The sequence below is a fragment of the Prinia subflava genome, chromosome 4 (assembly GCF_021018805.1).
Source record: "Prinia subflava isolate CZ2003 ecotype Zambia chromosome 4, Cam_Psub_1.2, whole genome shotgun sequence".
NCBI lineage: Eukaryota > Metazoa > Chordata > Aves > Passeriformes > Cisticolidae > Prinia > Prinia subflava.
The window spans coordinates 48389822-48417477 of record NC_086250.1 but is presented as its reverse complement, the minus strand read 5'-3'; the positions used below and the strand labels follow the sequence as shown (position 1 = coordinate 48417477).

Here is a 27656-nt window from a genome sequence, read left to right as displayed (position 1 = left end):
CTCCATACAGCATGATATTTATACAACTGGCTTGGTACACACTGAGCTTAACCCTTTGATTCCAGGAGTCACGATTTCATGACACACAATCCTCTTACAGAATGCATTAGTACTGATGTTGAAACAACAAATCTCCTAGCCTTAAGGAAATAAAAAAACACTAACCAATTCATTGTAGATATATTAAACTATAGGTTTGAAGATAATTATCTATTTTTTCTAATTGACATAATGCTGACAGTCTGACTTTAAGAAAATAATCTACTCCTTTAGAGACATTAGTGAGAATAGAAACAACAAGAGAAACAAATAGAATTACAACTGAGCAAATCACCATGCTATGCAGACAACAATAGTATGAGTATCATGGACAGATTAGTCTAAGGTTAGCAACTGTCTACCTGGAAGTGAAATAATTACAATGCTGTACATGAATACCCACCAATGGCAGAAAATTGACAGCATCTACCTTTGGGTTATGCTTTTGCTCTCACAGATCTTGAAGAACCCCAAGTCTCACTCATGACTGCAAATGTAACATTAAAATAAAGCTGCCACTATTAAAACTCAAGCTAGATGATACCAGGTTCTTCAGTGGCTCTAAAGGACAATGACTTTCTGCCCTAGGAAAATGAACTACATGTTCAAAGAGCCAAGGTGACATTTTTCCCTGTTATGCCTACTATGGAAATTTGGTGATAGAGAGAGAAATCCTTTAAAGCAATTAGTAAGCTTCACCATGGATTACCATTATAACAAATTCTACAGAAAAGAAAATATTCAGAAACAAAAAATGATACTACAGAAATCTTAACCTTACTATGGCAATATTTTACTGGATGCACAATAAAATAGTAAATGCTATTATCTCATCATATGCAGGTTAACATTACCCTCAACTCTCATCACAAACCCTCCATAGCTATTTTGCAATATGTCATTAATCAATGTATGTACTGATTGGATCCATTCAATTGGTACATCAGTGTAATGAATGGCATATATAAACATGTTTCAAATACATTTATTCGGATATCTATACATGAAAGTAAAATCACTACCACAATTGGTACTCAAGCTTGTCAAAAGGGATGTTTTTCTTCTTCTGTTTTACATAAGACATGCTAATGGTTATGCCATCTGCAGTGTGAAACCCAGACAAATGTAAATCAAAGTAATAGTAGATCAAGACAAGCGTCTATCTAAAACTGTAATTTTTGCAGGTATTCTGTTAACTCGCAATCTAAATATAAGCCTCCTGTCCCTGAAAATATAGCATAACTACCAGTTAAAGGTAACTTTTACATTAGAAACTGAAACAAAAACTTCTGCACTTTTACAATAGATCACATAGCTAGTGGTACGTTTGTAAAGACTTTTCATGAGGATAGAAAAGACAACAAATTATTCTAGGAAAAATTCAGCCCTTTCCCTAAAGGCATCCCCTCAGTAAAGCACAATAGAACATGGTGACTTACCCGACACCCTTTTTGCAAAGTTCAGGAAACAAATTTGAAGGTTTCTTCAATCAGCTTTCAACTTGCTGATTAGCTAGAAGGTGCTGTAAGTCACTAAAATACTTGACGCATTATGAAATAACAGAGAGAATATTCATAAAAACACCATATGCTACTTTTCCCCACAAAAAAGATGGCGACTAAAATAAATACTATTTTTTCCCTCTTTGGCTCATGGAACAATAGAATAGTTTACATCAAACTAGAGAGCACAAGAAATGCATGGCAAGGCTTACCTAATAGTCACATTTGCTTGCAGTTGTGTGAGCTAGTTTTAAAAGTTTTATTGCATTTTTACTAGATTTATAAATCTATTCTAGCATATTGGCAGTTGCCAGATTAGTAAATTACTCTGAAATGAAGAAGATTAGATATGCACTAATTTAAAAGTATTTTAAAATATTGGGAGAAGTCTATTTTCTTAATCACAAACACAAGTACAAGTATTTTTGCCTTATAACCCTCAATTTTGTCATATAAACCTTATACAAATTTAGCAATTTCTACTGCTAGAAGATTTTGGCTAAAGTTGCCATTAAATTTGGCATAACAAAATAATAATGCTGTACATTTTTTATGACAGTATTTGGTCAAATAGGCAACATGATGATCAAAATGTGGATTTCCACTACATGATGAACAATGGACAGTAAGAGACAGAAACAGAAAAGCTCATGGGACTCAGGTCCATGACCTTTAAACATCATTTTCCTTAAAAAAGAAAATTAAAATGTTGTTTACACTCACACCTGAATTTACATGGTATTTGATACATAAAACCAAAGTCTGGGAGCAAATTCCATTTTTCCTCTACTTTAAAAATGCACCAAATGAAATGTTCAAGGCCAATAAGAGCACTGTGTACACACCGATAATGGAAGAAAAAGTTGGAAACATAAGCAATAACCTAGGCTTTAGGGAGCATGTAACAATTCTGAAAATAAAATTATTTGCTTTATTTTCTTCTTCCTGCCTCTCAAGTAGGACTCACGAGAAGCTGACTCCTCCTGGGAAACCAGTGATACAGCACCACCACATCAACCCCTAGCATCTAAAGGGCATCAGGCCAGGGTTAGTGGTTTGACAGCACAAAAGCACAAGACTCTCTCTCTTCATCTCATTATCCTCTGGGTTCTGTGCATGACTGTCTTTTGCCTCCAAACATGGGTTTCTATCATTTCACCAATGCCTACCACAAACAGTGCACCCTTAGACTTATTTAACCTTGAAAAGAAACTTTGTGAATGGATGGAGAACGTGGAAAAAGAAGTCAGTAGCTCCTGAGTGGAGCTACTGGTGGAGGATTAAAGTAAGAAAAAATATGGAAAACATATACTGGGAAAGTAACCCTATTTATGTCTGTTTCATATAGTTTCCTTATTGCCTGGTGTTTGTCAATTTAGAGACAGAACATAGGGCTAGCTGGATCTCGTACACTCCTTGTAGAACTCATCTTTAGAATGAAGAGCAAGCAGAATGAAGTACTTTCACAATATTCATTAAATCAATAATTTTCATGCTTCAACCCTTCAAGGTCACTAATTCCACTTTAAAAATTTGAAAAACCCACATAGTGCATAAGCTTCTACCTTTATGACTACTCCCATGTGCCTTCAGTGCAGAAGATATTTGATACAAGGCAAATGTGAATTTGCATTTACAAAGCAAAGTCAAGGGTGAAGAGTGGAAAGTTGAGAGGGTCCCAGGACTCAGCCTCAGACAGGACTGGACTACAACCACAGTATAGTAGGATGCAATCATGTCAGGTTTTCCTTTTTTTCCATTTTCTTGAGTAATTCCTAAATTCTTGTTTGGTTCTGAGCAAATAGATACAATCTTAAAAGTACATTTGGAGAAAGCTGATCAGGACTGTGGAACTGTTTGCAGTGTCCAACATTACTCCACCAAGTTTCACAAAGAAAAGGAGACAATATGAATCATATTCAGAAATTGCACAAGTGAACAAATTTCACAGCATTTCCCTGGTGGAGGAAAGAAAAAAAAACATTCTAGTGCCTGGGGTCCTCCATTATGCATGACAAAAACTAAAAAAGAGATAAAAAACCCTACTCTATCAGAAAACAGGGTAAATCCTGAGAGAATAAATGCTCACCCAGAAAAACAGATGTGAGGAAGAGAATGGTAGGTTTTATATTTTATTTTATTTTCCTGAACAAAAGAAAATTGTCTGCAACAAAATGTAATTCAGCAGTTAAGCATCCATGCTTGGTTTATATATAAGAGAGAATAAGTTTTGTCAGCAGAATGCAATTTTATATGGAAGTCTGCATTAGGAATAAATTAATTAATATCTTATAAAAATACCACACTGATACAAATTTTCCAAGAATAAAACTCTCCTTATGTTTTACTAATGCATTCAAAATAACTACTCAATAGCAGAACTTCTGTTTTCCCATTAACAATGTAAAGCCCAACAAGATCCTAATGTGAAATTTCATTACATGTTTTTTACTAAAACGGCACAAGCAGCTTTCATGATTTCCTGCACTTGTGTTGGTAAGTTTCTGAGCACTCCTCTGTCACTTAGATATAGTATCTGTGAGGTATTTAGCTTTTCTTTTTTTCCATGGATACTGTTTTGCTCCTAGTCTTACATGTTTTTACAATTTAAACCATGTACGTATAAAAATCACATTCCAATTTTGTAACATGTCTATAAAGAATTAATGTACCACAGTTACTGAACTCAGACCTTTTAAGCATGTAGAGCCACAAAAGGCTTTTGTATCCCATGGTGAATTTTTCCTGTGGAGTCAGCAGCAAGCAGCCTTTAACCTGCAGCATGTGAATATGCACATGCATTAGAGGACAGGCACTGACACACACCCCTCACGTGTGAGCGAGCTCTTCCCTGAGACTATGGTCCCAAAAGCAAGGAGACTTTACTAACCTGCAGCGGTCTCTGTTTCTCACTGCCCTTAGGAGATTTCAGTCCACTTGTCTGTTGCTGTAAAAGCAGCTGCCTTGCTGCCTGGAGTGCCTAAAAGTAAAAAAAAAAAAAAAAAAAAAAAAGAAAAAAAAAAGAAAAAAAAAGTAAATAAATTCAACCAATTCCTAGAAAGAAATCAGTTACTCATTGCTAATGTTAGGTGAAAGTCCAATTGAACAAACAAAATCCCTTCCTATTTGATTTCTATTTGCTAGATTTCAGCCTTCAGGTTTTTTGGTGGGTTTTTTTTTTCACTTGAAACATTAAAAAAAATATTCTGCAAGTACATATATAGGACTTCACTAGAATTTATGGATGTACATGAAATCCTGCAGGAAATAAAGTTAATTTGTTTGAAGTGCTTGAAGAGGAAAAATCATAAACTGCATCAATAGCCTCATTTCCACAAGGAACTTGTCTTTGAGTGTTCAACTAAAATGCCCACTCCCTTGCAAATTATCATTCAATTTGCATTTTCGTATTACAATTTGAAGTAAAAGCAAGTAGACTTCAAGTGTTACCAGAAGCTGTAATTAAATTTGACAAATCAACATCAGATTATCTTGAAAGTGAATTAATAAGGATATTCATTGAAGATTAAAAACACTTTTTGTACTTACAATTCAAGGAGAAACCTCTCCTTTGACAAAAAAAAAGAGTGCAGTTTTAATGCCAAATAAAAATGAGTGGTTTTAATTTGCATTCTTAGGAAAATCAGAGAACAAAGAAATTATTACTCAACCAACCAGATCAGGCTCAGGGATGACAGTATCCCAATCAAATGTTTTCATTTATTTTACATTTTCATTCCAACTCAGCCAAATACAGTTAAACATATGAAATGTAAACAAACATTCCAGTTACATGACGAATGCTAATCTATATTATTTTTCCCCATAAAATTATTTTCAAATGCCAAGTGTTGGGAAATGATACATATTTAGAAATAATAGAAAAACCCAAAATAAACCAAAAAACCTGATTCAAAACATTTCCACTGAAACTACCTGGAGAACTCATTTTTTCCCCTTAGAAAAATCAGCTCAATAAATAGCAGTTATAGCTTTACAATACATCACACTATTATTTCTGTTATTAAAACCTACTGTAGATGGAATGTACTGCAATAAATGCCATTTGATCAATGTTCCCTAAAATAATAAAGATTCTCAACTGATAAAGAAAGGTACAATTTTGATTAGACTCAAATGAGCTGGTTTTTAAGATAGTTTCTAGTATCCATGACAACAGTTGCTTTGACAAGATGTGCATATGGCATTACACTGCCAGCTGGTGTGAACAATGTTTGAACTACTGCATTGAGATGCTGAGCAAACAGAAAAAGTTGCCACGTCTTAACCCTCAGGGAAGGCAGTCATCCCCTGATCAATTATGAAAAGACAGAGAGAGGGCTGCTACAGTCTGGCTCCAAGCAAGTTTTCTGAGAAGGCAGGCAGACATAGAAAACCAAAGTAAACAAAGTGAATGCACTAGTACCATCTCCTAACAACATTGATTCGTCTCCCCATAGAAGGCCCTGGTACAAAGTTTGCAGAGCAGACTTTTAACATTTGGAGACATTCCCACAACAATCCCTGTATTGTTTCATCAAATTCTCAAGTAATTACAGGTCAGCTTTACAAAAAGTATACATTCCTCTGAACCTAAGCAATGAGGCACACAGAACTATTTTCTCTCTGCCAAAAATAAACAAAAGTTAACATATTTAAAAGTGCACTTGAAATATTTTGTTACCAAGGAACCAGTGGGTGCACGATCTCTACTGCACTCACAGTTCTTGAGCATATCCTAAAGCACAGTAATCTGCCTGACATCAGAGTTAAATGTATCTGTTGATTTCAGGGGCACCAGGATTTGGTCCCAACTTCTTGCAGTGGTTTAAGCCAAAACATATTAAAAGCATGAACAGAAAATCTGTGGCAAACTTACATTTTTAATATCTAGTGCTCTCCCAAAGGAAAACTTGAATGGAAGAGAACTACTGCACTCCTGAATTCATGAGAGACCGTAGAGAAAAACTAACCTCACCACTTGGTGTGATACTGCCAGGAGAATGAGAGATCTAGAGTAAGAGGAAATGGGGAAAAAACCCACAAAGACTATAATCTTTTATTTTTGGCAGTTGGAGAAATCCTAATCTTCTTCAGAAGCAAAGTCTTCACATCAATACAATAAAACAAGCAAGTAAGCATCTGGTAAAGCTGCACATTTACAGTACTTGAAAATTAGAGAGTTATAGTCTGCTGTAGCTTAGATTTAATCTAGACAGTATGATTTCAAATTGTGGCTTGCACACTCCCGTGGAATGAGCCTAAGAAAGTATGACTTCCTACAGCTAACTTCAAAAAGAGTCACACTTCATGAAAAAGCAAGGCAGCACAACAGGATATGCTTGCATAAAAGGCTCTACTACTTAAACTATTTTGATTCATATGTGCTGGTTGGGATATCTCTAAAGGAGTAAAGGCTTATCTTTTAATACAGAATGTCTTATAAATGATGACTACCTGAATACTTCAGTGATCTTATTGTGGCAGTTTAGATTATTGTAAACACAGGAGATAGAAGAAGAACAGAAAACAATTTCAAGAGATCAGAGATGATTTAAAACTCATAAGGAGAAGTTACTGTCAGCCTTTGTTCTTAGAGCAGTCATCATATGGTATTTTTTTCTCCCAGTGTGCTGCTTAACTTTACATTTTGCTACATGGTAAACAACCTCCCAGAAACACTGTTAATTTCAAAGCATTATTACTGACATTATTCATAAGTGAAGATCATGACACTATAAAACATTAGTTCTAAAAATTCATTTGCTCCTATTAAATCTTTGCAAAACAAACTGACAACTTTAAAGCATCTTAGAAATTCATAGTTTAACATCTACACTTACATTTAAACACCCATCCCATGTATCATTTATAAATTTCTCTGACAATAACTCATAATCTAAAAACAGTATAATGAAGACAAAATAACAGACACTTATAAATCTGGCAGATGTTGAGTCCCACCTCAAGTTAAGTGCAGAAAGAACAGATTCTAGGGCAGTCAAAACTGTATATATTTTCCAATAACATTTGTTTCAAATTAAGTAAGAACTTTTCCTTAATTATCTAAATTAGTAGAACTGTAAAAAAATTCAATGTAGACAAAAGCAACAAAAAGAACTGAGGATTAGAAATTATTTTAATTGTTTAAATGAAAAACATTATAATGCTTTAAGTAATGGCTATGTAGGAAGGAAAATTTGGGCATATGGTTTCCAGAACTCACTCCTAGTAAAATATTTATTGGGAACACTACTTCTTAATATTTACTGTGAAGCTTTGGCATAGCTAAAACATAAGCAGAACAGAAATGAAAATAATTGCATATAACTCACACTATTAAAGTTGATAAATTGTGGTAGATTTTGCAGTTTGTTGGCAATATTACTAGGAGATATAACTTCCTTTAATTTTGTATTCTAAACCCTTCTATTTGATGTAAGCATGATTCAAAATTATTTTTAAAGTTTTACCATTTTAATGAAGTGAAAGCTGTCACCTAAAGATGGTAAATTTATTACTTTGGTTTTTAGAAATTAAATATATGTGTATTTTTAGGAAACAGATGTCACTCATATCCTTCCTTTAAAACCAGGAATGTTTAACCTATCAGCCTGTTGCATTTGAGACGTTAAAATGAAAAATGACATCTATGCCCATTAATATCGTCAATGTATAAACAGCACAGCGTGACACATTCTTGAGAGCTGAAGGCTACAAAATCTCTCTGAAACATAAATAACAAAGCACTCAGAAGGATATTTGATGTTGATATTCATCTCTGAGAAAAACACTGCTGCCTGGGCTTCTTATGAAAATAGATGCAGCCCAAATGGATCTCCTGTAATTGGTTTCAGATAGCGAGGTCAAAAGAAATATGATACAAGAAACTATTATGTGGAACAGGCGAAACAAGAATGTTTATACAGGCACTCCCTATTTATACTGACAAGAGGTGTATACTCTGCAGATAACCAAAACCAAAACACTTGCCAGTAGTCAACCAGATTCTTTTCTTTTCTAATTCCGAATCCCTATTTTATTTTTTCAAATGACTGCATACCCTAACATTCCTGCTGAACAGAAAATAAGTTTCTGAACATATAAGTTTCCAAATGGATGAATATGTCAAACGAGAGTCATCTCACTGGTAGCACTATGCAACCGAAACGTATCAACATGCTAAGCTGGATTTAAGGCCAAAGACTGCTCTGCACTGGTTGAATAACAAGTTAACCAAATGATTACATAGCTACATTTATTATAAAAAAAAACATTTCAGGAGAACCTCTGACCCTTTATAACCTGCTTGGGGCCTATTCTCTGGCTGGCTCCCAACAAGAATCCCAGAATTATCCACAGTTGTACAAAACCGTCAAAAGATAGTGACTGAAAGACGACATTGTTCAACTCTTCCTAGTAGCACTCAAATGATATTGCTAAACCTTTTTCTCTCACTGATTGTGTTTGCCCAGAAAGTTCTCTAATGAATATCAGTCAGTCAGCACAGCAGCTTATAGAGTAGCAAAGCCGTTAACACTATTCAAAGAATCTTGAATTTAAGCTGATCCAACTCCTTTCCAGGCGCAGTCTCTCCAGAAGCCTCAAGAGAGAAAGCAAACTCCCATTTTCCCCACTGAACAACACTCTTTTTTCTCTAAGCCACACAAAGAAAATTGAGCACAAATGTGCCACACCAGAAAACCACCTGTATGTAACAGAAATCCAAGCCACAACCTGTCTGATTTCACCTATGAGAGACAGACCAAGCAATTTTTACAGTGTTTGCCTATAGAAGTAGACCAGATAGCTAAGGCTGTTGGCACCTGTCTCAAGAAATTAATTATCTAAAAAACCTAGATGTTCCCTAAGAAGGATTTCATGCAGTTTAACCTAACACCAGACTATGCCAATACTCAAACAAAATAAAAAGGTTCTTCTGTCTTTTGAATCTAGATTAGGGTGCCTTTCCTAGTAGTAGAACATAAACGTGGAAGACATCACAATGTTTGAAACTATATTTATGCTCCAGAAGAATAGGCATTAGTCTTTGACAGTGTATTACAATCCCAAGTACTCCTACCATCAGGCTGCTAGACAGGAGGACAAGAAGTGGTAGTGCCCACTGAATGCAGCAGTGAGCCCAACCCTACAGGGCAGGATTAAGTGAACATTGAATATGTTTGAAAACATTTACTGAATTAACACTACAGCAATTTGTGCAAATGATTGTCTAGCTCTTGGATCCCCAGGCTGCCCAGCTTTTCCAAGGCTGGGAAAATTCTTCATTTGTTCAGGACAACAACACTTTGTGCCTGAGAAATTTTGAAATAAAACAGCAGAGCACATTGAGGGTTGAGGGCAAGGAGGGAAAAATCACATTCTGGATCACAGTTTAACTTATGCTCCTCAAGTGCTTCAGTTCAGAGAACATAAGACTGTCTCTGGATATGGCTTTCGTTTCCTTGGATTAAATGCACTTTGTGGTTGGTTGGTTTGGTTGGTTTGTTGGTTGGTTGGTTGGTGGCAGGGGTGATGGTGTATGTTTGTGTTTTGTTTTCTTAGGCCTGTTTCAGTGTACTGAGGCTCTGATTTTAATTCAGATTTGTGGTCTTCCCTGCAACACAAATGCCACTAGAAGAAATGATCCTCAATCTACCTGAGCTTCTGTTCTATCCTGATGTTATCCAGGATTAATTTTCAGCTGAAGAGAAAAAGCAACAGTAATAAAGTGATAAATGCAACATGAAGTCTTATAATGCTGTTTAATAAAAGGAAATTAATCACATAATTGTCATAAACCTATTTTCAAACAGCAATCTATCAGAGAGAAATTATGCATCTGTAGTTATTGACCTTTCATTTCACCATGACTGATTTGTAATTAGACTAGTTTTGTGAAAAATAATAGTTAATTACCAGATTTTTTTCACTCTAATTGTTCTGGCATTTTTTGTTGTTGTTTGGTTTGTTTTTGGTTTTTTGTTTTGTTTTGTTTCAGTTGGTTGGTTTTTTGTTGTTACTGTTGTTTTTTGGAGTTTTTTTGTTTAGTGTCTTCTTTTTTCTCCTGTGTGAAGGATGCGAAATACAGGGCACTAGTAATTAGCAGTTTACATATTTCATTTTATAAAGCCTATTTAGCTTCTCTCCTTTTAACCCAATTTAATAGATTCTAAACACTTTTGCAAAAACAACTTTGTAATTTTCCTTGCCCATTATTTGACTGACCAAGAACTAGAAGCAAAACACCCATAACGGTTACATGCTTCAGTTCCTGGCGGCATTATCAGGAATGTCTTCCCTGTAGATATAGTCTGCATTGGTCATTAGGGCTCCATGTCAGACCATGCATAACATGGTGCCTGACAGAAAATCCAAATGCTTTCTCCAAAGCTCAAAACAGCTGAAGAATACAAATGTCAAGGGTTAGGAGAGAAGAGGGCTCACAACACCAAAGTTGTGCTCGAACCTGACAATCTCCTTTCTTTCATCCCACATACCTGAACTTAACTTTGCTTTTGTACACACAGAAGCAAACATTCTACTCTACTTTCCTATGCCTTACCTTACACAGTGACTAACTGAATTTATGTAATAATAAGAAAAAAAATGCACAGATAAAAAGCCAGGCTCACAAATATTCTGATGGTCCTATATTCTTCCATGGGGTGTGATTTTTAAAAGTTTAGGACATGTAATAGCTAAACAGGAGAGCTAACCTCTTAGTTCTACATGAAAAAAATGTGGAACAATGGCATGTACCAGATTTCCACATGAAAACTGCTATGATCTATTTCCAATGAAAATCTGCTAACTCATATATAAAAGCTATTTAAGTGTGCAGACAAAGAACAACAATCAATACAGCTATCCTATGTGTGAATCTAGAAATAAAAAAAAAATCCTTAAAATTATTATGATTTTATATAATATTATGCATATATGGTAGAAAGTATACATAGCATTTGAAAGGAGTTGGTTAAAAAAAGACCTTTCAAGTCTGTCTGTTGTAGAGATTCCTTTATTGGTTGTGAAACTTTCAATTAAAGCAATCAGAAACAAAGTAGTGTTGACTTAGGTAGAATAATAGATGATTTGATAATTTATAAATAAGAAAGGAACTGATGCAAGTTAAATCAAGGGTGGTCCCATGTGTATTAAGATGAAAATTGGGAGCAACTTTGGGAGTGGAAAGAAACAGAGTATCAAATGAAGCATTGTAACAGTTAGAAGGCTGTTAGAGGGCAACAGTTTTAGCTGATAGAAATATGAAAGGAAATTTTAAAATTAAAGGCAATGAATTAATCACTGTCCGACTATTAATCAAATTATTAACAAAAAATCATCACCAAGATATAAACTAAACCAAGAAATGGAGCAGATGCAAACCAGGAGGAAGCATGCAGTCAAACATTTTGTTCTGGCCAACAGCAAGATTCCCAGAATAGAAACTTAAGTTTGAGAGGACAGATCTGAGGACTGATTAGTTTTGTTAAGTAATACGGAGAGGTAAAATAACGTGAAGAACAAATGCAAAAACAATTTTAACCTAAAATAGCCCCAGCCATTTAGAAGTCAGAATGGACTACTTCTAGCTTTACTTATTCTCAATAAAATTACATTCGGCACTCACTGGTAAAGGAGTGCTGACACAAAGTATCAGGAGCACAGATAGCCTCCTCACAAGCTAGTAACCAAAACTACCAATCAAAGAAAATGGATCTACATGGCACCAAAATCAAATAAAATTACAGTAATTATACTAATCAAACTCTCTCAGCCAATCCAAGTGTGAGAAATTACACATCCATTGAAGAGCCACTGATTGAAAAGGCTCAAAATATTTGAATGATAACAATTTAATTTACCACTGCCCTTACAAATCCATATCCAAAGGAATGAGTGAGACTGTAACCATGAAAGGAAATATTATCAAGATGATCATATCAAGCTTTTACTGTATGGGAGGAAGGTACAAAAGCCATTATTGAAATATCCAGTTGATTATCGGTGGTGAAGGAAAAGGTCATGACTGGGTTTCCCATTTGATATTATAAATTTAAAGGATGTTTTTAATAGTTTTAATAGTTCTAATTACTGACTTTTAGTTCTTACAAGAGCGTAATTTAAAGAAATCTTAAATTTAATACATATAGCTGTGATGAAAACCACACATTGAAGACATTAAAAAACCCTGTCATATTATTATGATAAAAGCAACTGGGATATAAAAATAGAAGTGTCATATACAAAACCGGTATCTTTTCTACTTTCCTCAACCTTCTAAAGACTTAGTTAGTGAAATGTACCCAGTTTGAGACAAAATGGTTCAAAGAGATGGACCATTTTACCAGTAACCAGATAAGAATGGTAAAAACAATGTCAATGAAAAAACCCAACATACGGGATAGCAGAAGTCTAATCATAAAAACAGGAATCAACCCCAACCCTAAAGCAGTAATAGTCATCAGCAAGTTTTTGCACAGAACAAATTAATTGTATTCCATGGAAAGGAGAAGCAAAAACAGCCTTAAGCTGAGTCCAGGGAGATTTAATTAAATTTAAGAAGAAACTTTCCAATGGTAGAATAGTGGAGGAGTACAATAAATCGTGTATATGCTGCAAAATCATTGTTGCTGAACCTGTTCAAGAAGCATCTTAAGATAAGAGCACTGACTCTGCTCTGGGACAGAGAAGATCTTTAGAAGTATCTCACAGCCCTGTTTTATTTGATTGTGTGGCTCCTGTGAAAGCATGCCAAGTTCGGATTACTGTTATGTCTAACACCTTGCTACATTTCAAATAACACCATGTTCTCATAAACTGAGTATCATGAAGCTCCAGCATGGTTTGTTTCCATGGTGAGCTAACAGCAGAGGATCAGCAAGAGCTGCACATACAGAGTTGCTCTTTGGAATTTTCCGACCTTACATGACCACTTTTGTGTTTATGAGACTATCCTTGAAATTTTGGACTGAGCAGAGAAACAGTGTATACGGAACAGGAGATGGCTTAGAAATAAATGCTCTGTGCCCTAACAGCAGTCATAGCCCCCAGTCAGGATTCTTGTGTCCTCACCTCCAAGTATGGGCACAACAATGGCTGAAAATTAGACTTTCTTGTTATTGCAATTCCTCCTAGAAACAACAGCGATGTGGCTGAAATGGAGAATTAAGAAAAGGAGAGAAAGATAAGGCAAGAATGTGGGTCCAAAGCACCACTAAATCAACTTAAGCCACACATCTCCACAAATTAAAAAAAAGGCAAAAAAATCCTGACTCATTTTGGTCACGTTTTTAATGAACTAATTTGATCCAAAGTCACTATGTAATCTCAGCCACATTAAAAATGAGTCTGTATTGCTAAAGCTAAATCGGCTGAAGTGAAATCCTACTGCACCTATTTTTTATTTTTTCTTATGGATATATTTGTGATACTTTCTAAAACTTCAGTTAACCAAAACTAAACTAACAGGAACATATTCAATAAAAGAATGATTAGGGGAAGAAACAATAAACATGCTCATAAACAGGCAATAGAACAACAGTCATTTTATTTGCAATCTTTCAAGGCTTTTGAGAAACCGTATTTTGGAGACAGAAGTAGACTTTGGTCTGCAGTTAAAAAAACAAACAAACCAGTAAAAACTTGTCTTGATATGAGATAAAGAAGTAAATGATGCAAATAGCAGCCCATTTCTAGACACTTAATTTATCAATGGTGGCATTGGGTAATAGTTCTGAATGTGCTGAAAACAAAAGGTCTGATCTAAACTCCTTGGAATAATTCTGAGCACTAAAATCTGGTACTAAGTATGCATAGTGAGACTTCAGAGGCTCTATCCCATGATCACAAATTTGTTTATATGTTTAAATAAAACATACATGTTTTATACGTTTACATAAAACATATAAAACTATCTACACTTGTGGTCTACTCTGACCTGCTTGAATTATTACAGTTTCATCTTTTCTCTTGGACTGCTTATCTACCTTTTAACTTTTGGTGCATTTCGTGATGATCTAGCAGGCACAATCCAACACACAGTCATCTGTCTCTGAAGAATACCAATCTTCAGGTTCCTGCTGTAGTTGGCAAATGAATTGTATGTTTTGAAGGGTAGCCTTAACAGTCCGTGTAGACAATGCAACTGAGAAATCATTCTCCACTTCGGGGACTTTTAAGAGTGAAGATTATAAACAGAGTGAAATGACAAAGAGCTTTAATTTTAAGCTAAAGTGCAAGTATGGAGAGACAGGCAAATGTCCTCAGGCTCCTCATCCCAGTTTCAGTCCTTGTGAGGACATCTAGTAGGAAGTATATTCTTTATGATTAGAAACTTGCAGGAATGAAAAAGAAAAGACCTGAAGCTATTAAAATTGTTTTGCAGAAGAAGAATAAAGGTATTTTTCAATTCCCAGGGCATTTAGGTGCTGGAGAACTGATAGCAACTGTGCAAGAAATTCCCAAGTAATATGCATGAGCAATGCAACAGGTTAGGCATTTGAATTAAAAGGTAAATGTTTCTATCATACTTCATCAAGCTCACCCAGGAAAAAATTATCCTTTTTATGCTGCCTTGGCATCTACAGTAATCTTCCTAAACAGCAAACTAATCAAGGAATTATAATCATAAATATGCTCGGGGCATTATCACCTTTAAATGCATTTGTAAAAGCAGACACACCCAGTTATGTTGGTGCCAAACATATGTAATACTTCACATCAGTTAAAGTCTCTTCTGGCATCAGACTGTAAAAATTTCCTCTGGAAATGCAGCATATATTACATAATAACTACCACTGACATGCACACAAGAAAAAAGCACTGGCAACCTAGCGCACGATCAAAATATGTTGCAAATGAAGTTTAGATATAAATTTTACTCCATATATTGCCTCAACTATTCTTACTTTACATAAATCAAAACTTAATAATCAGCTTTTTTCAGTCCTCTGTCATTTCATGAACTTACTATGGTCTAAGGTTAGTCACTAGTCTTCTCTCCTAAAGACACTCCTCTTTACACATTGCTCAGAGTTCAGATTTCATGTCCTAGAAGTATTTTCCAGATTCTCCTTTCTACAATATCTTCTTTTTCCTTCTTGGTACATTTTAAACCTCAGAAAACTGTAAGTATTTTGACTTAATTTATTAGGCAGGATGCAGTGTATCTTCTCTCTGAACTATCTCTCTGAACTTCTATCTTACCAGATCATCACTTCTTCATACCATGAGTTTCAAGTATCACACAAAAAATGGATCTATTCCTGACTAGGTATCTCAATACTAGTACAGTGTTATAATATACAGTAAACTTTAATTTAGCTGTTATTTTAAAAATTTTAAGTCATCTACTAGAGATGGATTTTTTATTTTGCAGGATAAAATGTAGATATTTTCCTCTCTGAGATTTGGAAAAAAATACATGACAGACATTATAGTATTGTATTTTTAGTCAGAAGGCCTTGTCTTTTATGAGAAAGCCTTCTGGATAATGCCTATTCATCTACTGCAATTCCCAGAGCTCTTCTTGTGCCATAGGATAGTGGACTGAAGAATAAAAACAGGAGAGAAACTATTTTATGTGAGGACTTTGGCTTTGAAATACTTTCTGGAGCACAGCTTATGGCATAAGGTTTATGCTGCTACCTGAAGAAAGAGCTGTGGCCAGCAGGTGAAACAATCTTTGATTTTAAATGAATGTCAGAGGTTCTCACCCTCTTCTCCAGCAATCCCCAGGTTCATTAATGAACCTAAGACATGAACGCTACAAGCACTTTCATGTATAGAGTTACAAAAAATATAGGGAGTGCATTACTGAAAAAGGTATCATGACAATATCACTTTTACCAATCCTCTCAGGCTTCACCTACACTGAAAACCGGAGAGTGACTGAGAATGTGATTTTCCACACCAGCAAGCTGTGAGTACAGCTCTGGGCATGCTCTTTTCACCTGTGCTTACCCACACTCTCCCAAGCTATGCCCTGCCACAGTTCTGCAGTCAGACTTTTCCAAGGACCAATTTGAGTATGGAATTGGGTGCAGCTATCCCAGTTTTGGGGACTAAAATGCTTATTAGCTCATGTGTGTCTCACTCTGTGTCAACTGCCCAGTTTAGTATCCAGAAACTATATTTTTAATTTACTAGTGAAGATCATGGCTATGTGCTCAAAACAGGTGAGCCACATGTTGTTTTAGAGCCTCTCTTGGCAGAAGCAGCCAGGTTGTGATTTTGAGATGGCTTGTTAGAGTGTCAAAGAACCTTAGTTTCATATCTGAACAGGTTGGAAAAACAAATTGCTGTCAGAAACGAGCAGTGCATCAAGACTCCATTCTGAACTGCTGCATCTTGAAGCTCCCATGGTGTATCTGCTGATGACTTTTAAGTACCAGCTTTATATGGACACCTTATGCATCTGGGATGAGCTCTACTGATGAAAGGCAAAATTTTGACAACAATCACTGTTTTATGAAAAACCTTCATTTCTTTCATCACAGAAGCAGTGGTTAAAACCCCAAAGCATCCAAAGAATCTGTTTCCAGAGCTACCATCAATCAAATCCACAAAAATAGTACTATATAACCATTTCTGTAAATACTAATTCAGTTGATAGTATTTCTCATCCTCATGTTTAGGCACTTAAGACTGAGGATTCAGAGTTATGTAATTTGACAAAGGCGCTAAAAAAAGTAATTTCCAGAGCTCAGGTTTGTCACCAACTCCAAGAGTGCCCCAGATTTCAATGCTGGGACTGAACTCCATCTGCTACTGGCAAAGGAGCAAGCAGGTTATTCAACAAAGGTGACTGGGACTCTGGAACCAGACGACAGAGAGCATTGCAAAGGCTGTGGTGTATCACCAATGACATTTGCACAAAAACAAGTGAAAAGAGTAAAAAGGTCCAACTTCAAGCACTTAATAGCTTTTTTTTAATATTATGAATAGTTTTATTTATTTTAAGGATATTACAAAAATGAGATTTTTCAGAAAAAAGCATACTGTGAAAATGGAAAGTGTTAGGAATACATTTGAAAACAATTTAATCATCAGTAGTACTTTTCTTTAGATTTTCTGCACCCGAATTTGGAAAGATTCTGTCTAGAGGTTTTGTGCCTTTCTGAAAAATAACTGAATTATTCCTTCATTGCCATAAGAGACATAGAGAAAAGGTGAATCACAAAAAGAATAGCACCAAAATAAAACAACAGATGTAATGTTGAAGAGAAATTAAATTTCTTCCCAACTAGAAGGCATTTAAAAAACTCATATAGTAATCAGAATATAAAAATCAGGCCAGTACAATATCATTGAGAATGGATATTTTAGTGACTATAGATTATTATGCTACTCAAGAAAAAAAATTTAATTTTGCTTAAACTGATATCCTTAATTTTCAAGGCAAGTGTTTCTCTGACTAGTCTGACACAGTTTAAGTAGTATAGATAGTCTCTCTTTTATAACAAACATTGGAAGGCTCCAAACTGACCTAACAGGCACCATCCTTTGAAATTTGAACACATGGAATTCACTCAAGCTTTTACATCATCTTGCAAGACAAGATATATCATGAGCCCCATTTAACATTATTTACATGTCAATTAATAGCATTCCAAAGTAGACATTTTGCAACAAAGTTAAAGTTCAAAAAAACCATAAGGGCAATGCCTGCAGGAATTTTCACCTTTACCAGTCACTAAATTTGTTGGAAGAAGTGATTCCTGAAATTTTGCCAAATGTAAGTGGCAGCAACCTGAGCATTTGTTTTCCAGGTTGTAAGGTTTTTCAAAGTTTTCTTAACATTTTTGCATTTTTGAGGAATACAAGCCTTTGTTGCTACTTCTTATTTAATCTCAGTTCTAGAACATATTTTTAAAATTTTGCAAACATTATTTATGGCGTAAGCAGAATTCTGATTTTGGTTCAGTTTGGATTTTTTTCCTATGTGTCACAAGAAGACAAAACAACGACACCGAAAGACTCAACAACATAGTTTTATAAAACTTGGAAATGAAAGATGCGGAGAAGAAAGTTTCTACTTGAGAGAAAAGAAGGGGATTTAGCCTGTACATTCACACAGTCATAAATTATTGTGTTGTTTCTAACCTGTCACAAACCATATGTATTCACCCACACTGTAATACAGCTTCAGCAAGTTTCCTGAATTTCTCAAGTAAAGTTTTTGGAAACAGAAGTAATTCAGCATTTCACATGACAGCCTTTAATGCGTCCTCAAATTTCAATAATTAGTGGGACCAAACATAGGAGCGTATTTGGTCCTGTATCCAGAGCTGCATTTCTGAAACTGTTTTCTATAGAGAAAAGAATAAAAACTTTTGACAAGCAAAGGAAGAAGGGACAGGTCAAATCTGTGTTAGATTAAATACTTATATTTTAAGTTTTACCATATGTTGATTGTCCAGAACATTATAAATATAATTGACTATAAAATATCTTTATATGGAGGGGTGTTCAACCAGTACAAATTAGCTGCAATTAAATCCTGCCCTTGCTGATTACTGTATGTGTTCAACTGTCAGTCTCTCACATCTACTCACACTGTAGCTAATTTCAAGCAATATCCAAAGGTATACAGATTTCAAACAGATTTAAACCCCTTCAGTCTCGTAAAGAAGAAACGCAAGGCGACAGTGAAATTCAAGGCACAGACAAACTCCACTCTGCCATGAGACACAAGAATGGAGTGTGCAGAGATGTTAATTTGACTGGGGCACCTTCCACCAAGGACTAACGTTTCTGTAGAATCCTCAAGTCACACATAAATGTTTCTGAACAACAACACTCCCCTTCTCTTGGGTTTTTTTTTTCCTTTCTGTTTAACGTTAATGGAAGATGCAAGATGGATAGTATGTTCAGGGGAAGTTCAGCAAAGTCAGCTGCAGGAGCTACTAAATGCAGCCTCTGTTACTGCCTCCTTTTAAGGAATACAAATTTTTATTTTCATGCTCTTTTACTCTTCATTTCTTGTACTGATTATGCCAATTAGAGAAATCCTCTTTGTGATGTAGTCATCTGCTTTCTAGAAACCTTACCTGCCTGTTTATATGCTTGCAGGTACTGACAGCTGCAGAATTAATCTGATACAGAAAATTTAACTATCCCAAACATTGACCAAGGAGATAAGCAACAGACGGAGTGGTAAACACCATTGAGTCATTTATACTATTTCTGCCTTAGTGTGTTCTTTTATTATGGAATACAGACTACATAAACTTTTATATATATATATATATATAAAAAAAACCTTATATATATATATATATATATATATATATACACACTATCTTTAAGCTCGAAGAAATTTTGAACTGTCTTTACTACACATATGTGGAACTGTTTTAAATGTGGGGACCAAAGAGAGAACAGTATCTAAGTAATATGCATGAGTGTACATCTGCTAATACAAAATCTAAGTTCTTTGCCTCTAAACCTCATTAGCTTACAAATACTTTTTTTCCAGTGTAAAGAATATCTAATTCATACATTCTGCCTCGTTCCCTGGTGAACACACCATTTGTTTTCAAACCAAAATTGAATTCTTTATTCTCAAAGTCCTAGACAATGTGACCCCCTAAAGAACCTTGTTTACTCTTTTTTCCTCTGATCTGTCAGCCTTCCTTTTCTTATTATGGTTATCTTCTTCCCTGGGTGACTCCAAAGGCTTCCTTACATTGCCCAACATGGTAGCCTCATCTTCACTCATGTTTCTGTTTCACTTAAGGACTTAAAAATCTTCTCTCAAAACTTTTTTCAGCTAATTTTTAATAGTGACCTTATCTTTCTAAATGTTGTCTTTACATTTTAAGATTATTGCTTGTGTTTAAATAAGCAAAAATTAATAGACAACAAAGTGAAAAGAAGTTATTAACATGATATATATGTAAAATAGATGGATTTAATGTCACTTCATTTCTTCTTACCCCTGTTCTTAAATGCTCTTTTCTCCTGTATTTTAATCCCTGCTGAATCAAATTTATATGCTGTGATTAGTATGTTTAGATCAGTCTCACTTTCAGCCTAAAGGGGTTCAAAGATGTTACTGTTTTGCAGTGCAACAGTATTATTTTCCTTACAGTAGTAAGTGTTCAGAATATCTATGAAGATCCAAATGCAGTAAGAACACAAGCAATAACAATCAACTGATTTTAAAATACACCGTTATTAATAATACTATACTATTTTATATGTAATAGTAGCTGCAGTTAAAGCCACTCTTTTCTGTGAATAGAATACACATGAATAACAGAGGGTTTCACTGTGCCACATAACAGGCAGATCTGCATACAAAAAGATTTAACATATAACGATAAATGAGGTTATTGGAAGAGAGATTTGCCAGGAAAGAAGAGACGAGGATTGTACATTAACACTTGGGCAAAGTCCATGAAGCCAAATATGCTTCTGCCTTTGGATATGGGCATTGTGTTACAGGCAGAAGGGAAGCTGAAAGTGCCATGTTCACAGCCCTCACCACAGTGGTGACCACATTTGGACATAACCGACTTCATCAATCAGCAACACGCCATGTGCAATGTAATGGAGAAATAATGAATAGAGAGAATAAACACTAAAGAAAACTCAGCTCTGAACAACAGCACAGAATGCAGAAAAAGAAATAAGATTAAACAATACTCCTCATTAGTCTTTCATTTCCTGGAATACTGAGTATTGTAAAAAGCAAGTTAACTACACTATGTAGTTTACTCACAGTTAACTGACTCACAGGCTTCTACCAGGACAACTCAAAAGATCTTGGTACTGAGAAGAGAGGTAATTTTTATTTTTGTGGTTTTTTACTGGTAGCAAATTCTGTACTTTTTAAAATTTGCTTGAAAATTCTTTAAGAGAATCCTAAACAGGGCAACAGAAAAACCCGTTCATTCTGAAAAATGGTCATCATCTTCAAGACTGGCTGCAGTTTGCCCTTTGTGCTTTGAGACTGAGAATTCAAAAATGCAGACCTACAACAGCCAAGCTGCCCCTTTTTATCTGGAGGCTTTGGGTATCCCCCAAGATTTTTATATAAATGTAGTGCACTCTGGTTTACATTAGAAAAGGAAACATTTATCTTATCACATTGATATCGGCTCAGTACAATATTACATTCTGGAATAAGAAAATATTGCAACTTTTCTCGAAAAGGTCAAGAGGTACTGTTTATCTTCAGGGCATAATGAATTACATTGTATTTCCTCCCCAAGAACTCTGAAAGAATGGAATATGTTTTGACGCACAATGCACAACTCAGGGCTCTGTGATAGTAGGTGGAATAACAAACAAAGCTGTAGTGGAGTACTTCAAGCTTCAAAATTCGGTATAAATACAAATCTGTGTGAGAAACCTGGCTGAAAAATAGTGCAATTGCTACTAAAAAAAATGTGTGACAATTCCAATAAGGCATGACCTTCAAATCTCTTCAACCTCTTAACTGCATCCTAAATTCAAGTTTACTTACTTATATCATTACATGTTAAGCTTTATAACTGTTCAGCCAGGTAATGTAACAGCAACAAGTTTCTGGTTTCCAATTTTATAGTCAGAACACATCTTTTTATTTATGAAAATCACATTCCCTCTTATGTCTGACTGCTTGGTTGATGTGTCGGGAAAGCTGACCTGAAACAGAGACTGGACAGAGCTAGAGAATAAAGAGGGTATTTATTGAAAGGCCTCCAGGATCTACCTGTCAGGACAGGAGCATGACCAGGATTACACCCAAGACGGACTAAGAATGGTCACAAAATGGCTGACCGGCAGGAGATCTTACATTTTTATAAGTTTTGGTCCATTTACATATTGGGGTTAACTGTCCAATTACAGCCTCAGGTTGTGAGGTCTCATCCTTCTTGTTTTCTCTCTTTAGTCCACCATTGTTTGTGCTGTTCGGCTGAAAGTTGTCCTTGGTCCTCAGCAGGAAAAGGATTTGTTTTGTCTGCCTACTCTGTGAGAAGAGCTTACTGGTACTTAATATGAGGCTCAGAACTACACCCCTAGGCAGCATAAAATCTGAAAATATGAAAGCTAAAACTTAAGGCATCAGGATCACACTCTCAATTCATTGTTATTGATTGCTAAATGCTGCCCACCTTTCGGAAGAAATGTTTCCAGTTAGGTTTCATAATGTAAAAAAAAAAAAAAAAATTATGATAGATAAATCTGAAATCTCAATAACAGAGACTTGTGTCTCTTCATATTTCCTGTATCAGGACCAGTGACTAGTAAGTGGAAAATTTAGTGAAAAATCTATGATGATGCTTACAAGCAAAAAACATTTTTTCCACAGAAAACAACAAAAACACAATCAATGTTTTATATAACCTCATCTTTCAACAGCTCATCTATTGTATCAATAGGAAGTAATATGTGACTTAGTCCTGAATATTAATTTTTTAAAAGAAGTGAGAAATTGAATGAACAAATGAATGGGGGTCTATGGAAAAAAAAATGAGAGCTAAACTAGGGAGTAATGGCAACACAATACATTTGAAAAATCTCTACTGCTCTGCAAATTTCCTTTTGCAAAATCATATTTTGCCTATTGTATTAAGAAATTAGCAGAATGCAGATGGAGATTGGAGCAGTAATCTGGAAGGGAGACGTGTGTCAGCATGCTCCTTTTTCTCTGTCACAGCCAGGCTAGTTGGCTACTTACTACCTACTAGCCAAGACTGCTGCAAGGAGCTTTTCCTTACTCTTTCCAGTTGAAACTCAAAACAGTGATCACAGTGGCCAGCTTTTACTTTACTGCTTAATACAGGAAAGAAGTACTCACCGAGCTGAAATTCGTCTCAGATGGCAAGTGAGAGCTAACAGCACCAGCTCTTGTAATCTGTTCATTCAACACAAGAACTCACATTTCAATTTATTCTGCCATGAGATATTGAAACACACAGTGGTCAAAGAAGAATCAGTAGGCAGGGGGTGCTCTAACACATGCTATAGATCTTTGGCAATGTGGAAAAAAAAATTAAAGAGACAAACATGGAAATGTGTGGAGACACACCTAGACACACCTAGACTATTCAGGACAGTCAGGGAGACCTTTATCTTCAATTCAGAAAAGAGGTGAGATATAGAGAAGAAGTGAATACAGAAATCTTTCTATTTGTGGGTACTGGGTCAATAAGAAAACAATGAAGATCAATACGAACTGCATCACTTGAGGGCACTAATCCTCCATCAGACCTACAGAAATGCCACATCAGTGGCAACAGCTGAACAGCTTCAGTGGCAAGATCAGGCAAGATCTCAATATCAAAGTAGTTATCTGAAATAAAGTAGCTTAATAGAGTGAGTTTGAAGCTAAATCATGTGGGAGAAAAATCACAGCAAGATCAATTTTCCAAAGAATATGCCAAACACAGATGTTTATGGAGTAAACCAATGCTTCATTTTTTAGATAAGAACTCTTACCCCATGATACAGAAAAAGGGCGGGGGGGGAAGAAGAAAAGGAAACATATTACCGTAAGTAATAAAGAAATATTAACTGGAGTGTACGTTGTTATGGGAGGTGGAGACAAGGCCAAACTGAATAAATAGACAGTTGGGATCATAGAGTTGTTCGGCAAATAGTCTGTTTGGAAAATTACTTGAGTCTGCCCTGTCATATACAGAAGTTAAGGAATTGTTAGAAGAAAGTAGGGTGAAATGAAAAGAGTATTTATATTCAAAAACTTCTGAACGAATTCTTCATGAATTCTTTTGTTTTCTGGTAGAAGTTTTCTTTCCTCTGTTTTTCCTAATAGAAAAAAAGTTGAAGCATATCAAATCATTTAAAGTAACATCAAACATATCAAGAAATTCTTTGCAGAAAAATGAAACAACACCTATTTTCAACAGATTTCAAGATAGTAACCATGGCTGCCTCTTTCCAAAACTGCGATGAACAAAATACATGGAATATTCTCTCTGGTTTTGTTTCCAAAGTATTCCTACATTCTTAAAAATATGTCACAACTGAAGCAAAATACAAGAAAAAAAATTACAGACTTACAGGATGGTTAGATTTTAACAGGATACTTAGGTTTTAATAACTTACTATCAGATTAATGATAAATATTAATAGCCCTGAATATGGCTATGCCCAGTTCTGCCAGTTGGCTCCTAAGTGTATCATCAGAGTCTTGAAGCAGAGTTGCAGAGTTTTTGATCAAAGTAATACCCCCAAATTTAAGAAGAGTGTTTAGCATGCATAAAATACTTAAAATGCTGAACAAATTACCTTTCAAATCCAAACTGCTAAAACAGTAAGCTAAATGCCTAAATATAAAGTAGCAAAAATGAAATAATATAACCCCTAATTCCCACATGTTTAGCCAAGTTCTATCATCTGTCTCTTACTATTTAGTGAAAAAATGTATATAAGAGGATAGCTCTGCTTTCCACACCTTTTAAGAAAAGCATCCTTGACTCTAAAACTAAATGAAGTTTTCTACTTTGATTTTTTATATTTATCTGACTTTTCTGCATCTTACTTATCAGGTTCTACTAATGGTTTTCTGTTGGAGATTTTTGAGTCACTCGGCCACAGATTTCTCATTGGATTTTAACTATCAAAAAGCATAAATTAATTTTAAATACAGAGTTAGGAGTTATTTCTTCATACTCTTATTGCATGTACCAATACTGGATAACAGTATTGGTAAATTACAATAATTCAGACCAACTGAAAGGGCCTTCTGTATCTCAGTAAATCAGGTTACCATTCTCAGGTTCCTCTGAGAAGGAACTGAGGATATCCCTGGACTTGCTGGGCATTTTAGATTTAACACTTGGCCTCTCAGAGCAGTTTTTATCTTTTAAAACTGTTTTTTGGCTTTAAGGAACATTTCTGAAGAGGTTGGCTAGCTCCAGGCACTTAACCCTGGTTTGCACTTGCAGTGCACCGAAGGCTGTGGCTTCCAGCTAGGCAGTCACCGACTGACTGACAAAGAGACACAATATCCTGGCACAGTACAGGGAGTACAGACTGGAATCGTATCCTTGAAGCACTCTGCACATTTTGAAAAAAGAAAAAACAAGGAGAAAGAAGGTAGTGTCTGAGGTTCTGAGAAAATTTTGGAGCCCAGCTTAAGAAGCAGGAGAGGCATTGATAGAGAAGAACAACAAAGATATGGACAAACGTGGATTTTGTGGTCATTATGCAATTATTTCCAACCTGTACGACAGGGAGATGAAGCAATTAGTGGCCATCCTTGGGAAAGAAATAAAAAAAGGCCCTTTCTGCCTTGAGGTATCTTTCACATCTCATTCACATCACAGGGACTGTTGGAAGTTACAGTTAGCCCTTACAGCACTTTTCTGATCATTGGTCTATGTGTAAAAAATATTTGATATTTTGGGACATTCTTCTCTTATATTGCCAAAAACCCCTCTTCTCCTTCAAACTGAAGTTTGTCTATCAAGCCTCAGGTAGCAGGGCCCTTAAGATCAGGAAGGATAAGAAGAGCCCTTAGGACATTTAGCACACCTAATCATAGAAAGCAAGAAATAGGGTCAGATATTTGCTCACTGCATTATACAAAAACAATTAGGGAGTACAGACCTTGCTAACAGGTTTTTTGTTATTTTGTTATTTTATTAAGGAAACCATTAAAGAGGAGGAAAAACTCCCATCAGAAATTACAGCACCTTATGCTAGATGTTCAACAAATAAGCGTGCACAGACAAACCTTGCAATAGTTTGGCAACTATGTTCTGAAGGGTAAGGGCTGCTGAATGAAAGTATAATTAAGTTTTGCAGTGAAAAGTTTCTCATTTGTCCATTGTAATTCCAAGATGTAAAAACAATAGGTTAAAGAATATTTTGTATTATCTCTTTACATAAATGGCATGAAGACAGATTTTTGGCCTCTTTTTAAAAGCTATGAAAAGCACCCCAAAAATAACACGATAAGGTGTTGAAGAGAAGGTTTCAGCAGCACAAATCCACACAGTAGCAAAACTGGAGTGTGCTAGCCATTTTTTTGTATGCAGATAGGTGCTAATTTACATTCTGGGATACTTCAGCACCTGAGACAATTAATATCAGGACAGGTAGATGAGTCTGTGCATCACAAACACCACCAGAACGGGGTTAGTGTAGCCTGATACACAGTACTCATGCTTCAAAGATGCTCACAAGTTCTGGCATGGATTTTAAGTATTTTTCCCTCAGATTCACACTTCTGAACATTACTATCAATATAGGTAACATGACTGTTTTACTCATTCTGGTTTTTTCCTAAACAGCACATGGGACTGACTTTTGACCCATTTGTTTATAAACTGTTCCATGTGCCTACACAAGTAAAAATTACATTAAGAATGCAACACTGGTAACATAGTAGTAACACAGGTTTATACGAATTGCAGTATTTTTTTCAAATTATCCATAAGAGGTTCAATAGAAAAAGAAAAATGTTATGGTTTTGCTTAAGCAGGATTATAAATATGGTAACAAATGGAATGAAAGAGGATAGCCAAACATCTTTCATTATCTGCAGTAAAGTTACACAGCAGTCACGGCATCAAACTGCAGGCATGTAATTAGGATTGCTCTGAAGCAGCAAAAAAAGCATTATTGGTCACTCAGATATTTTTGTAACACAAGATGAGTTTTTACTGATTTTTTTCTTTGACTGTGAAGCTCTTTTTGCTTTCAAGTGTACATCCTTGAAACTCCATGGCTTTTTCCTGAACCCTTCCATCACAGTTCCTCCTCTGTCCTTTAACTCTGTATTTGCTCATGCACATGTGGAAAATAGCATGTTTTCTCTCCTATGTTCCTCATCTTTTGTATCTTTTTTCAAATTCTTTTAATCAACAAAATGCATATAGTTCATTTTCCCTGTAATACAGAAAACATCAACCAAACCAGGGAAAGGTGCTCTGAAAATGGCCCCTACATCATGCATAGGGAGCCAGCTGACGAGAGCAGTCTGTGATCTGAGCCCTAACCGGAGAGTCCCTGTCTCCCAACATGGCTTCCACACAAGGAGGAAAATATTACCTAAATTATGACTTCCACTGAGAATAATGAAACGTCATCCATTTTGCAAGATGGCCTTTAGATGTGGAAATTTCTTCGACAGTATATGTTGAGTCAGCC

At 35.5% G+C, this 27656-nt stretch overlaps 1 protein-coding gene across 7 annotated transcripts in view; it reads right to left on the bottom strand.

The window, feature by feature from the left end:
* The window catches only part of FOXP2 (forkhead box P2), a 411548-nt gene that overhangs the window by 118441 nt on the left and 265451 nt on the right, over positions 1–27656 (bottom strand). For all 7 annotated transcript variants that reach the window (XM_063396701.1, XM_063396702.1, XM_063396700.1 and 4 more), the window contains one exon: positions 4432–4521. In XM_063396701.1, coding sequence (XP_063252771.1) covers positions 4432–4521 — 90 coding nt within the window. The remainder of the gene's footprint in view (positions 1–4431; positions 4522–27656) is intronic.